Source organism: Danio aesculapii, chromosome 8 (genome assembly GCF_903798145.1).
Source record: "Danio aesculapii chromosome 8, fDanAes4.1, whole genome shotgun sequence".
NCBI classification, from domain to species: Eukaryota; Metazoa; Chordata; class Actinopteri; order Cypriniformes; family Danionidae; genus Danio; species Danio aesculapii.
In genome coordinates this window covers 21563478-21577504 of record NC_079442.1, presented here as the reverse complement: position 1 = coordinate 21577504, position 14027 = coordinate 21563478, and the positions used below count along the sequence as shown (strand labels likewise).

The following is a 14027-nucleotide window of genomic DNA, read 5'->3' as shown; positions in this document are numbered from 1 at the left end:
CATTTGCAAGTCCAAAACCATTGCTGAGGAAAGTTACTTTAGAAAGTAATGCATTACAATACTGAGTTGCTCCCCAAAAAAGTAAATAGTTGCATTACTTTGTTAGTTTTTATGGCAAGTAATGCATTATGTTACTTTTAAGGTACTTTTGCTCTACTTTTTCTTACCTGACTGAGGCTTGATGTCTTTTAGAACTTAGTGTTTTTTTTCTTTTCTTTTTTTTTTTTTGTAGTTTTGCAATTAATACCACACTTTCTTCGATTTGTTCAAAATAATGAGAATACTTCCACAGCAGAAATGTAAAGCTCTGGCATCTTCATTTCCGACTATTCCTGCAGGAAGCACATTCTCTCATTGAGTGTGGGATTCAACGTGACTACGTCAATTTTACTCAGCAATTTATTTTTTTTATGCTAATTTGTTCAACTAAAAAGTAACTCGCATTACTTTTTTTAAATAAATCAAATATTATTACTTAATTCAAGTAACGCATTACTTTAATCTTTACTTAGAAAAGTATACTATTAAGCAACACGCATTACTTGTAATACGTTACCCAAAAACTGTCCAAAACCACATTAAAACATTTTTTGCAAACTAAGGAATTTAACAAAAATTTCCATCACTTGTTTCTCATCAGATACTTCAAAATGTGCATTAACACAAGGTGATGGAAACCCAACTAATAAGTTTTTTGATAATGTTTTAGTGATTTTTTTTCACAGACTTCTTTGCTCATATTTATCTAGGGTGCCAATATTGGTGTAGGGCACTGCACATTCCCACTGTTATATAGTAAACAGCTAGTGTTGAGGCTGTGTGACGCAGATTCTCACCAGCAGCACTGAGTAGAATCCGGGCTGTGTCTCCCATTGGCGGAGCTGGTCCTCTGCAGGCTTCAGCACAGCTGTGTCCTGACTGGTGGCCTGGGTCAAAGCCTGCAGCACCACTGAACTGGCGCTCTGGATGTCCATCAGGTAAAGCTGCACACACAAACAGAGCACAAGATATGGCTCATTTATCAACCTATTAGATTAGAAGCTTGAAAAATCACAGTTAGCATTTCTACCTAGCAGACTAGTTTGCTTTTATGAAACTTTTGTAACAACCCACTAGTTACTTTCTACAACACAATAACTAAACAAAACTGAATAAATAATTAAAGCCAAACTTGATAGCATACAAATACATACAGGTTCATTATTTTATTATGAACGCACATTATTTAATAGTTTTATTTTTACCAGCCCAGCATAACATAAAATAACATAACATAACATAACATGGCATGGGACGATAACCAGTTTAAAAGTTTACCGCGGTTTGGAAAGTCAAGATTTTAAAGCCGCAAAAGGTTTATGTTATACCGTTCTTAAGGTACATTTAAAGGTTTTTTGTGTTGTAAAGAAATCTGTGTTTTGTACAGACATGTTTACTGTTCCGAAATATTATAAATGTGATATGTAAATTGAAAAATTGTAAAATAAAATACTGTATATTGTGTTCAATGGGGGAAAATGTGTTGTTTTACTAAGACGTTTTTTTTTTATTACTTAAGAGCAGTAACCACATTATTGTGACCCTGTGAAACGGTGATATTTTATCCAAGGTTCTCATACAGTCACAAATTTATACCGGCTCATGCCTAAACGTAACATAACAAAACAAACAACTGTTCAGGTCCAGTAAAAAAAAATTATTATTTTTTTTTTTTTAAAAAGTCTTTTATGCTCACCAAAGCTACATTTACTTCCTCAAAAACATACATACAAAGGTATACTGTGAAATGTAATAAATATATATATTTTTAATTTCTTCTATTTAAGAATATTTAAGTTGTATGTTATTACTGTATTAACAAAGCTGAGTTTTTAGCATCATTCAGAATTGAAATCCCTTGATTGATGCTAACTGAGTGCTCAAGAAACATCCATTATACATCATCAACAATAATGTTGCTTATATTTCCTGTGTGGAAAATGTGGCATTTTTCTAGAGCTCTGATAAAATAAACTCTAAATAGCTGCATTTATTTGCAATTGAATTGAACCATCATAAATAGCTGTCTCTTTCCATCAAATTAATGCACTCTAGCTAAATAAAAGCAATATAATAATTCAAACAAGTGTTTTAATGTTGGTATGTGAAATATTACTTTTATATCTTTAGTGTATTTATCAAAGGTACAGGTTAATAGACAAAATTGCCATTACATTTTCTTACAACTTTTATAATTTGCAACAGCTGCTGAAATAAATTCATATATGAATATATAAACCACTTTAATACACAAATCATTCTTACAAGTTTCCACAAATCCCTGGCCAACTACATAATACATTTGTAACTTACTAAAATAAGCATAATTCAATCATAATATTCAGTGTCAAACAAAATCAATGTTCATGTTTGAATTACACTAAAAACAGCATGTAAAGATAAAATGGTAGTTGCCTGATAATACAAAAATGAACATCAACTTCCTAAAATTGTTGTTCCATCTGAATCGGTGAGCTCTTGGTGAAATCTGCTTCATAAAGCAAAACTTGTTTTAGTTATTCAAGAAAAAACACATTCAAGCCAAGACACTTTGCTGTCCAACTGCGCCCCCTATTGCTGGAAAGCACAAAATCACAATGATTATTTTTCTTTCTTTTTTTTTCAGAGACCTGTCCTGAATAATGCCAAAAACAGGACTAGTGCAGCAGATGGCTTTAGAGGTTTCCATCTCATGGATAAACAGAAAGTTGCCACTGAAATGGCATCCATGCTGTGACAAAAATGAGTCCGCTTTTTAATTTTATTCGCTGATAAACAAAGCACAGATGCCGTGCATTTCCAATTATGAGCTCAAAGGAACTTGTTTCCAGCGCTGCAAACAGACAGTTGTGAGCAATGCTTGAAGAACAAACCCATCGTTATTAGAGCGATAAGTGCAACTACACTGCAAGCATGTACAAAGATGTTTCATGCGGAAGGTGACAGCTGCGATAGGTTACTTCAGGCAATCCTGTGTCTAAAGACTCAATCTTTAGAGCATATAATCACATACGACTTCGGCATATTAAAAAGGCTTTGTGCAAATGGCAAATGTATTAACCTGGTTTTCATATATAGGGCGAATACAATCTGTTTCATTTTGATGTCTGCAAAATTGACATTAATAGATACTAAATGCTAAAAGTTTATTTTAATGTATTGAAAATATTTAGTAAAAATAAAACAAAGTATGCGTGAAATTTTAAAAACTGCAAAACGTTTCATTAGTGTACTGAAGCAGACTTTTAACAATAATATTAATAATACATTTTAATTAAATTTTTTTTATATAAGAATACAATTTCTTGGCATGTTCAAATAAGTTTGGCTGTGTTGTATTAAAATGAACAAGTCATATTATTTTTCTAAAATAACCAGGAAACTATTGTCTTTAAAAAAATAATTTTGTTAGTCACTAAATGAACTATAAACCACATCTTTCAGTAAAATGCGCTTTTATTTATTCATTTTTTTAGTTTTTTTATTAAAGGTGCAGTAGGTGATTGTCTTCAGACACATTTTTGTTGTGCTGGTTAAAAGTTTCTTCACATTCACATACATAGTAATGACTAAAGTAAATGATCTAAATGTATTTATAAGTATTTTTATATTCTGAGTAAGGCACAAGACTAAATAAATATTCATCCAATACATTTTTCGGGCATAAATATAAGTAGCCCAAACTGTCTGTCAACAAATGTAGATTTGTATTTTGTACAACTGCACAGCCAATCATGCAGATATGTCTTTGCACGTGCACGCATGCCGCCTTCACCTGTACACGAGTGAGAGAGTGGTAAAAACAAATGCTGAATCAAATCTTTATAAAATCCTGAGTCAACATTGGAGTTACTTTTGCACGCTGGAGGAAGGATGCCACCATGGCTGAAGTATTTCTTTTAGACAGGTAATGTGATGTTTCAAACTAGTCAAAGCTGATGTAGATTTGTTGTTTTGCGAATGGGTTATATCAAAGACTATAGCATTCACAAGACATGTCACTCGTATCTTTTTGAATGAGGAAATATGTAACTGTCAATATGGCGAATGAAGCCCCACCTTCTAGTACAGGAGCCAATCAGCGATCGCTATATGGCAAATAAAGCCCGCCTTCTATTACAGGAGCCAATCAGCGATCGCTATATAATGACAATTCTCTGGGGGAGGGGCTCAGACCAGACGCGATATTCTAAAGATTTTGGGTGATACGAACATTTAGAAATGAAACTAAACAGACAGTTGTAGTTAAAATTTTTGGTTATTCGTAATATGGAATTTAATCGTAAGCTTGGTAAGTAGTTTTGGAGAATTTGATGTTTCCCCGTTCAAACAGAATGCCCAGGCTCACTGCTAAAGAGTCGTTTCAAAGATGGCCACCGAGTGAAATGACTTGCCTAAAGGGACTTTGGTTATATGCGCCGAAGTGTTGTTCAGCCACAGAAAGATTGATGTGACTATTTTCAGTTTCATAAGGGACCTTTTACAGCATCGATAATGTAGATTATTATTTGATTTAACAACAAAACATCAGTAAATAGCACTATTCCGTTTTGAACAATAACAACCTGTGACGCGCTCCCTATATTGTTTACTGTGTAGGTGATTTTAGCAGATCACCTACTGCACCTTTCAATAAAAAATAAAAAAGTAAATGTGAACTTCACTATTCATTAGTTTGAAATGTGACAATTTACAAAGCTAAAGTAACAATTTCATAATTCAAAGTAATGTTTTCATTATTCAGTGCAATGCAAATGCTTTGCTACACGGCGTCATGCATTACACTGAATTATAGTTACACACCGTTACTACAACAAGCTTGTTAGAAGAGTTTCACGCATTAACTGTGTTCCCATTGGCAGGTCCCTATAGTGTGCATTGCTCCCTACTCCCTTCTCCTCTATTGCTCTCTACCTGAGCATAAGAAATCTTTATTTCACAAATAGTTCAATCCATTCACAAACTAGCACAATATCTTCCTACATAGAGAACCATGCCATATATAAGTCTCTAAATAATACAACACAAATTCAAACAGCATTCACTAAAGCCATCTGAATGAAACCGAAATCAAGGCAGAATATCCCGTGCAGTCCGCTTTGCAAGCACTTCATCAATACATCATATTTGATAAATATATTTTAGCATAAATATTTAAATGCTATTGTTAAAGCATTGTTTAAAAGGTTTATTGTTATTGTTTATGATCATTTAAAATTCTTCAGGTATTGAATATTATGCAGTATACTTTACAGTGTTAAGATGTAAACACTTAAAGCAAAAAGTAATGAAGATATATTTTCAGAAGTATATTTTCACAACCAATATTGCTGCAAATTATTATTTTTAATTATAATTTTATGTCGCAAGAAATCAGAAATACCCCATCTCCCCAAAGATGTAAACAGGGAAACATTGCTTTTATAGTTGAATCAGAACAAACGACTAAAGTGTAAAGAAACAAAGTGCATATGAAATGTGAAGAGCTGTGGGGCGTGAGGACTGGGATTGAGAAACGCTGCTGTATGGATAACTAGCAACTTATTTATACATTTCAGATATACAGTAAAAAGAACCAACTACTGTGTTAAATGTTTCATTTGTTAGATCAAGTAGTTAATAGGGCTGGGCAATAAAATCTGTATTCATTGACCGCACACCATTGTTAATAACGTTTTAAAAAATATTCGGTATGAAGGCTATAGTTTTATTAAAATGTGTCTGCTGACCGCGCCTTGGAAGCAGTGCCATTAAGCTTGGGGTGCAAGTTTGTCATTTGCAGTGGAGGCGCGCGACTTACACTTTTTCAGGTACACCTAATTGAAAAACATCTGAGCTTTTCTGAATGCCACATGCGCACCGCGATTCATGCAAGTAGAACTAACCAATCTGCTTCACACTTTGTATGGAATATACACATTTTAGTAATAACGGCAGACTAATTACCTCAGACAAACACAGTTCACCCAAACACTGCAGTGCTTTTTACTTTTCTCCATGTACTTGTATCGGAGCTGCAGCAATGGTTTGTTCGTTTGTCATCCTCTGAGAAAATGGTTGATGATCACCTAGTTAGAGAAAGACGGCAGGGGAGCACGACAGCAGAATGCAGTGAAAATGGTAAAGGAAACCACGTGTGTGCGCATGTCACTTCAGGTCAGAATAACAACACAAGCGAAACTGGGTGCCGTATAGCTGCAGTGAAGAGATTGTAAATATAAAAAGAATGTAAGAATGTCACCAGAGTGGCTTTTTGGTTTCTTTTCTTGTGCAGCCCAGCCACTAGCTCCCCATCTGAAAGTGTTTTTAGCATAGTGGTAATGTAGTCAGTCATCCAACTTCACAATTTGTAATGCTGCAATATGCACTTGAATAATGATGGTTAGTTCCTTTACTTGAAAGCTCAGATTTGCTTATAATTAGTTTTGTTTAGTTTAAGGTTTAGTGTATCATTATTATAAACACCTTCCAGATGTTGATCTACCTAAAATTTGCTTTGATTGTTTAGCGTTTACACTTTACCATTGCACACACTTTATAACATTTTAATTATCAAGTTTAAGAGTCTCTTTTACACTTATGTTTATTTTATTATAAAGATATCATATATTTAGTTTAAAGATTTTTGTTTTTGACTATTAAATCTGTTTGCCTTATTAATGCTTGTAAATTAAAATAAAGTGGTTAAATAAAAAATCTTAATATTCCTAAATAAATTGTTAAAAAAATATTCAATTATCCATATCGAACCATATGAAACATAATATTGTAATAATTTTTTTGCTATATCGCCAAGCCCTAGTAGTAAACATGCAATTATAACATGCATTATAAGTTCAGAACTGTGAAAAACTCAAATAATTGTTTACTTCATCAACAACAACAACAACAAAAAGTCAAAAAATAAATATAAATAAAAATTCGCAATCTGGGATCAGGTGCTTGAGCAGAATGTCAAATAGCCTAGATCTGATGTATTGTGACATATTTGCCTGGCCTTTAAAACTTGACATTTAAGCTGTGACCAGAAGTAGCCTATGTATGTCACACATATAATGCCACATATAAGACAAACATAACTTCAGGTCAAGGTTCAGGTGGTCAGACCCTGCTGGACTAAGATTTGTTTCTCTATTGACAGGCACTTAAAAGAACACTCATTTTACAAAGTTCTGTAGTTTTTTTAATTCATTCATCTGATCACATCCAGACTTTTAGATTAGCACTTGAAGGAGAGTAAACAGTGAGTGACTTTCTTTTTTGGGTAAACTATCCCTTTAAATCACACAGTCCTATTCCACTTGATGGTAGTTTTCTTTTTCCAACAACATCCTCAAAAGTTTTCTGATAAAATCTCTTAAAATAAAGCTGACTTAAGAAGTGTTATTGTCTTATTTTAGTCACAGACTTTCTAATGTTATAAAACAAATTTATTTATACTTTTTGACAGATTTAGCATTAACTGCTACTCTTAAACACACCGCATGGAGTGCTTTTTCAGTGTGAACCAGCTCAAACTAATTGCATCTTGTTGTCATTTCCAAAAACGTAACTGGGGTTTAACACAATTTTTACCCTATGATACAAGTGAATGACTTAAAAACAGGAATGTTCAATAAGTGTTGAATAATGATGGCAAAGCTCAGCTATAAAACACAAATAAATCCTTTAGCTTAAAAATATTGTATTGAAATTATCACTTTTAATATGACATTTAACTGTTACTAATAGGCACTGGGGTAAAGTTGGTTTTATATTCAAACATTTCCTCCTTAATAATATAATTTCAGAAAAATATTGTTTGCAAATTCTAAATAGGGAAAATCCTATTAGGAGCCAATGCTTATCAAAGTACAACACAGTTCACTGTCAAATAAACAGTGCTAAGTCAGGTGATTCAACAGTGACTTCAGACCGAATTTGCAAAGTAGCATGGTAAACAATACAGGGACCGTGTCACTGTTCAAAAACGAACAACTGTGCGAACATAAAACCAACCTTACCTCAATTTAATAGGCCTATCCGCTTGTTAAATCGTGGCGTGAGAAATACTGTTTCCAGGTCCAAGCCGCTACTCATTTCAATTGAGAAAATATTTGTTTATGACCACTTTTTAGTCATATCACACATTAAAGAGAATTTTATATAAAATCATGGTGAACACAACAGTCTCTGGACTTGCTGCATCACAGACACCAATATTTTAACAATTTATAAAAAATGAATCACTTTCTGGCCATCGGATATCAGGCATGGATATGTATATTGTGATCGTGATTTTCAAAAGCATTACATCGTTTGATAAACGTATATTATTGCCATACATTATTACCATACATTTTGATACAGCGTTTGGACCGGGAAGCTCCTTCACGTGACATCACACTTAACAAGCAGATATTTTAAACAAAAAACTGAATCTTCAGTAAAGCTTAAATTTGTAGATAGTTTCAAAGTGTCTCAAAGTGATTGATTATTTTGATTCTGTGTGTATGTCTATGCTATCTACTCCATAATTCATTCATTCTTTCATTTTCTTTTTGACTTAGTCCCTTTATTAATGTGGTGTCGCCCCAGCGGAATGAACCGTCAACCTATGCAGCATATGTTTTACGCAGCGGTTGCCTATCCAGCTGCAACCCATTACTGAGAAACATCCACACATACTCATTTGCACACATACACTACGGACAATTTTAGCTTACCCAATTCACCTATGCTGGATGTCTTTGGACTCTTTGTGGGGGAAACCGGAGCACCCGGAGCGGCCCAGCTGAGGCTTGAACCAGCAACCTTCTTGCTTTGAGGCGATTGTGCTACCCACTGCACCACCGTGTCAACCACTCCATAAACCATTCACTTTTAATAGTTTAGGGGTACGTTTTTATTAAGGAAACTAATAGTTTAATTTATCAAGAAAGAAGGTATCAAATCAATCTAAACTGACAGAAGAACCCTGAAAATAACTTTCCATTTATCAAAGATGCATCACATATTAACGGAAAATAAGTTACAACATTGTAATGTTTTTGTTCACCAAATCAACATACTAAAATTATTTCTAAACAATCATGTAGCACTTAAAACTAGAGCAGACATGCCCAAAGTAGGGCCCATTGTGACATTTGATTTGGCCCACCATCTCATCAGAGAATGATAAAGAGGGTTGGGGCAATGCCTCTAACAGAGATCAGAACAGAGATCGTCCTTTCTAATTTGATGCAACCTTTTTTGTTTGTTTGTTTTATTGTTGAGCTACAAAAAGCTAATTGAAATTAAATGTTTCAATTAAATGTAATTAATTGGAGATTTTAAAGTCTAAACACTGTCACTGGACAAATAGAGGACTATGCAGAAGACATCGGCGAGCAAATCAAGGCAAAAAATTGTGCAATGGTAATAGTGTTTTTTATTGTAATAAGTTCATATATATATATATATATATATATATATATATATATATATATATATATATATACACATATATATATATATACACATATATATATATATATATATATATATATACATACACATATACATGTATATATACACACACACACACACACACACACACACACACACACACAAGTTAATATAAAGCAAAGTTTTTAGGTTTTTTTATATTAATAAATGAAGTAGAAAATTACGTTTGGCCCACTAGCCTTAATAAAGTTTGGTTTTTGGCCCTTCATACGAAAACGTTTGGGCACAGTAATGAGGTATTGAAAATTCAGCTTTGCCATGACAACAGTACATTATACTTTAAACTTATTAAAAGTTTTTAAAACTTCAAAATATTACAGCGGAGCTTTTCATTTATGAAATAAATTCTGTCTTGCTGACTATAAGAGACCTTAAAAAATCTATTAACTCCATAACTTTTGAACACTATAATAATAATAATAATAATAATCATTTTTGATGATTGTTGATATTGAACATACTTAGAAAAGCTTTATTCTAAAACACTTTACAACATTTTTAAAACAAATTCTACTGACAATGATGTTAGCCAAGTTTGAAACTGATCGAAAAAGACTTGTTCATACTGGTGAAATATATAGATCGAGTGAAAACTTCTGATGATTTACACAAACACTCTTGACTCAACATAGTCATCTAATTCTGCTCTAATTCTAAACGATGGGAGACAGATATGCAAATACAGAAAACAAATTTTGTAAAAATGTATAAGCATCTACTTAACAGACATGAAAGTCTTCGATCACATAAACGAACAATTCTAAAAAAAACTACAAATTGAAACATGCTGTTCAGTATACCAAAATATCACCAACCATGAAGCATCAATAACAACTCAGTGGTACAGAAGCACTAGTCGACAGATCTGGAATGATGCATGTCCCCTTTCATGACAACATGAGTGTATTATCATTCTAACAGCAGAAGCATAATACGTTCGACCATCTTAAAACTTCTTTTTGATCAATCTGTTATATGAAACCATCTCATATCATCTCAGACATAAATTTATCAGATAACATAAAAAGTGTGCAATAGTTACAGTAACAACAAATAACGACACATGACTTGTGTAAGTAATTTGTGTATTCATAATGGTAAAAGTGTCTGCTTCCATCCCTTAAAATAAGGCCTAAAGATCAAATACACTTTCCAAATTACTTTGATCGGTCTTTCTAAAAATCGGCTTGATCCAGAGTTGTGAACTATGAGAACTGGAACAAAAGCAGACTCCTGCAGAATGTAGCTGGGTGGCTAAAATACTCTACTGTCACGCATGTTGGCCTACTGAGCAAAGTGAAGTACTTAACATCACGGACTACTTCAGATGAAGATGTTTTAAGACACCGAAACATTCTGTAAAGTTAAAGTTCTCGCTGACATACCTTCCGCAAAACTGTCAACGCCGGGTGAGATCAAAACAGTCGGCTGTAGGACCTAAACACTGCGCGCACGTTGTGAGGATGGCGCCATCCACTGTGCCTGCTGTCGCACTAAAGTGACGTAAGCGCGTTGCTTTAGCCAAACAGTCTTTAAAGAAATTTTTGGCGATAAAAAAATTTGATAAAAAGTGATTTTGATTTACTTATTTTTTTAATCTAAGTTTTTATTATGGTGGTAGGTACATTGACTGTAAATTCAACCATTTAACGGTTATGTTGTAGTTTTACTTTTATCTAAAACTGATTATAACGTTTTCTTAGATGAAAAAAGAGGGAGCTATTTTGAGCTTGTTGTTTATAGATATGAAATATAAATATAATGAAGAAAACCATGTATAATTTCAGATTAAGTTGTTGTAAATCAAGAAAGCTGGGGATTTAGGTGGGATTTAGTTGATAGAGGAGCCCATAATATAATATAATATAATATAATATAATATAATATAATATAATATAATATAATATAATATAATATAATATTTATTACTTGAAGTTGTTACAAAATTGTTCTGGGTGTATTAAATAAGAAAAAAAATTAATATATTAAAATATTTTTTAATTCATTCATTTTCTTTTCGGCTTAGTCCCTTTATTTATCCCCACCCGGAGGAAACTCACACAAACACAGGGAGAACATGCAAACTCCACATAGAAATGCCAACTGACCCAGCCGAAGCTCGAACCAGCAACTTTCTTGCTGTGAGGCGATTGTGCTACCCACTTAGCCACCCCACCCTGCTGCCCTCAATATTTTTATATTTATATATTTTATATAAATATATTTAAATTATATATAAAATATAGTTATAATTTAAAAATAAATAAATCCCTCACATTGGGATGCACGAATATAACTTTACAACTAAATGACTGAAAATTGCAATACTGCCTAATAATAATTATAATTACAATAATTATCGTTATTATTTATTTTTTGTTGTTGTTTATAATTAATGTTTTAAAAAAACATTATTTTAAATGTGAATGCATGTTATACATATTTTTTATTGTGAACATAATTACAACAAAGTAGGCCTTGTAGTTTACTTTACTTTACTTTACTTTACTTTACTTTACTTCACTTTACTTTAGTTTTTGCTTACATCCAGGAGGATAATCACACATGATTGTATTTACATGTATTGTCCAGCAGGTGCCGCACAACTATCACAATTCTTCAATCAACTGCAGCTTACGCGATAAAGTCATTCACGCTATCCAAACCTAAAATCACCCAGCAGCACTGTATGTGTGTTTAGATTTAGGTAAAGTTGCATAGTCCGACTGTTGACTATCCGACTGTGGGTGGTCTGAAGACCTGCAGACTGAAGCTGAGCTTTCCTCGGAGTTTACACTCTGACACACACAAGTTTCCTAATTACTGTACTTGGCACAGAACATGACTCATTGTAGGTTGATAGAAAAGTGGGCAGCATAATGAAGCAAGTATTAAGAAACTATCCTTTATTATTATGGAAACAATAGTTTGATTCTAAAATCGGTGTCTAAAATGATTATTAAAATTGGTAATTCCACTATGAAACATACAAAATAATTGTTTTAAATGTATTGTTGTTGTTGTTATTTAAAACAATAATGGCCAAAAGCAGCTTCCAGTTACATTAAATTTAGTACAAATATCAAATTGTTTAAAATAATCATTAGTAATCTATCTTATAATTTTTATGAATATATAAATTAATTGTTAAAATGTATTGATAATGATAATGTTATGACAATAATTATTATTAACACATTCAGGATTACACAGCTCTTAAATCAGTCTGTAGTAGCACTAAAAAAGTCTATTTGATCTCAAACTAAAACATAATATAAAATATATTTTAATAAATTACAATTTCATCATGAAATATACCAAATAATTAGCCTTATTATATGTATTAATAAGGGTTAGGAGTTTATTTTTCATTGTTAGAATACGATCAGGATATTACATGGCTCTGATTAAAATATTTTGATCAGTCTGAGTTTATTTTCAAACATTAAAAGATTCAAAATGGTTAGAATCTGAAATGATAATAACTGCTGTTGTTGTTGTTTTGGTTGTCTTAGGAATTTTATTTATAGATCTATATATATGGGCTCTCAGTGGGTGACATAAAAAAATGACTATACGAATAAACCACTTGTAAGCTGGTTGCACTGCATGGTACTGGTTGCAACCACAGCTTGTGTTACAGAAAAGGGGGAAAGTTCTTTTCTGTAGGAGGATGTGGGCTCATAACCAATATCACAGAATCACAAAAGATTTCCAGTCAGAATCTGGTTCAGCCCACTTTCACCATTTTTAAAAATGTAATTGAATTAAATTAAATGTTTTATTTTTTTATTATTTATTATTATATTTTTGTGAAATGAATAAGCAGGGTTTTTGCTATAAACAGTACTTATTAAATGTCTTAACATTCTCACAGAAAATGAGAGAGTAATACAAATAAATGGTTATTAGATTTTTTAATAGATTATTTATTAAAGTCATTAAAGATGCATTAAATATGGTCACACTTGTAATTTTAAAGTGTATTTGTAAGCAGTTTATTGATATTTGTTAACATTAAATAAAAAAATAGCATAATGGTTAATAATTTAAACAGATATGACATTTTAAAATCTATTAATTAAGTAAAATATATTATTAAGTAAAATATAATTAAGCAAATATTTATATTTAAAACATTTAGCATGGTGTTATGCTTCATTAGCCTACTACATGATGTTAGGCTTATAAATAGGCTACACTTAATCATGTCATATATAGTTGATTGAATTGTTATCCTCTAGTGCTGGCAGGCCTGTAGCCAGGCGAGGTTCGGGTGGTTCGAAAGACCTACCCCTCACTGACGAGGGTCCAGAATTTGTCCCATGAGCTCATTTGTCCTATTTTGACAGCTTTGCTATTATAAATGAAAAAAAATAACCTATCAAAAAAGGTTGTTGTGACTTCAGCTAAACTGTTTTAGCCAATACAAACAATTGTTTTTCATGAGTCCAACATCCAGCTGTGCAAGAAAACATACAATATGATGTTAAGTAAAGTCA

The 14027-nt window shown here is 32.5% G+C and overlaps 1 protein-coding gene across 1 annotated transcript in view; it reads right to left on the bottom strand.

Annotated features, from left to right (window-relative positions):
• The window catches only part of ipo11 (importin 11), a 311095-nt gene extending 300092 nt beyond the window's left edge, over positions 1 to 11003 (bottom strand). The window contains exons 1-2 of the mRNA XM_056464319.1: positions 10911 to 11003; positions 837 to 983 (exon numbers count right to left, since the gene is read on the bottom strand). Of these exons, the coding sequence (XP_056320294.1) occupies positions 837 to 974 (138 nt within the window). The 5' untranslated portion in view covers positions 975 to 983; positions 10911 to 11003. The remainder of the gene's footprint in view (positions 1 to 836; positions 984 to 10910) is intronic.
• Between the last annotated feature and the right edge of the window lie 3024 nt (positions 11004 to 14027).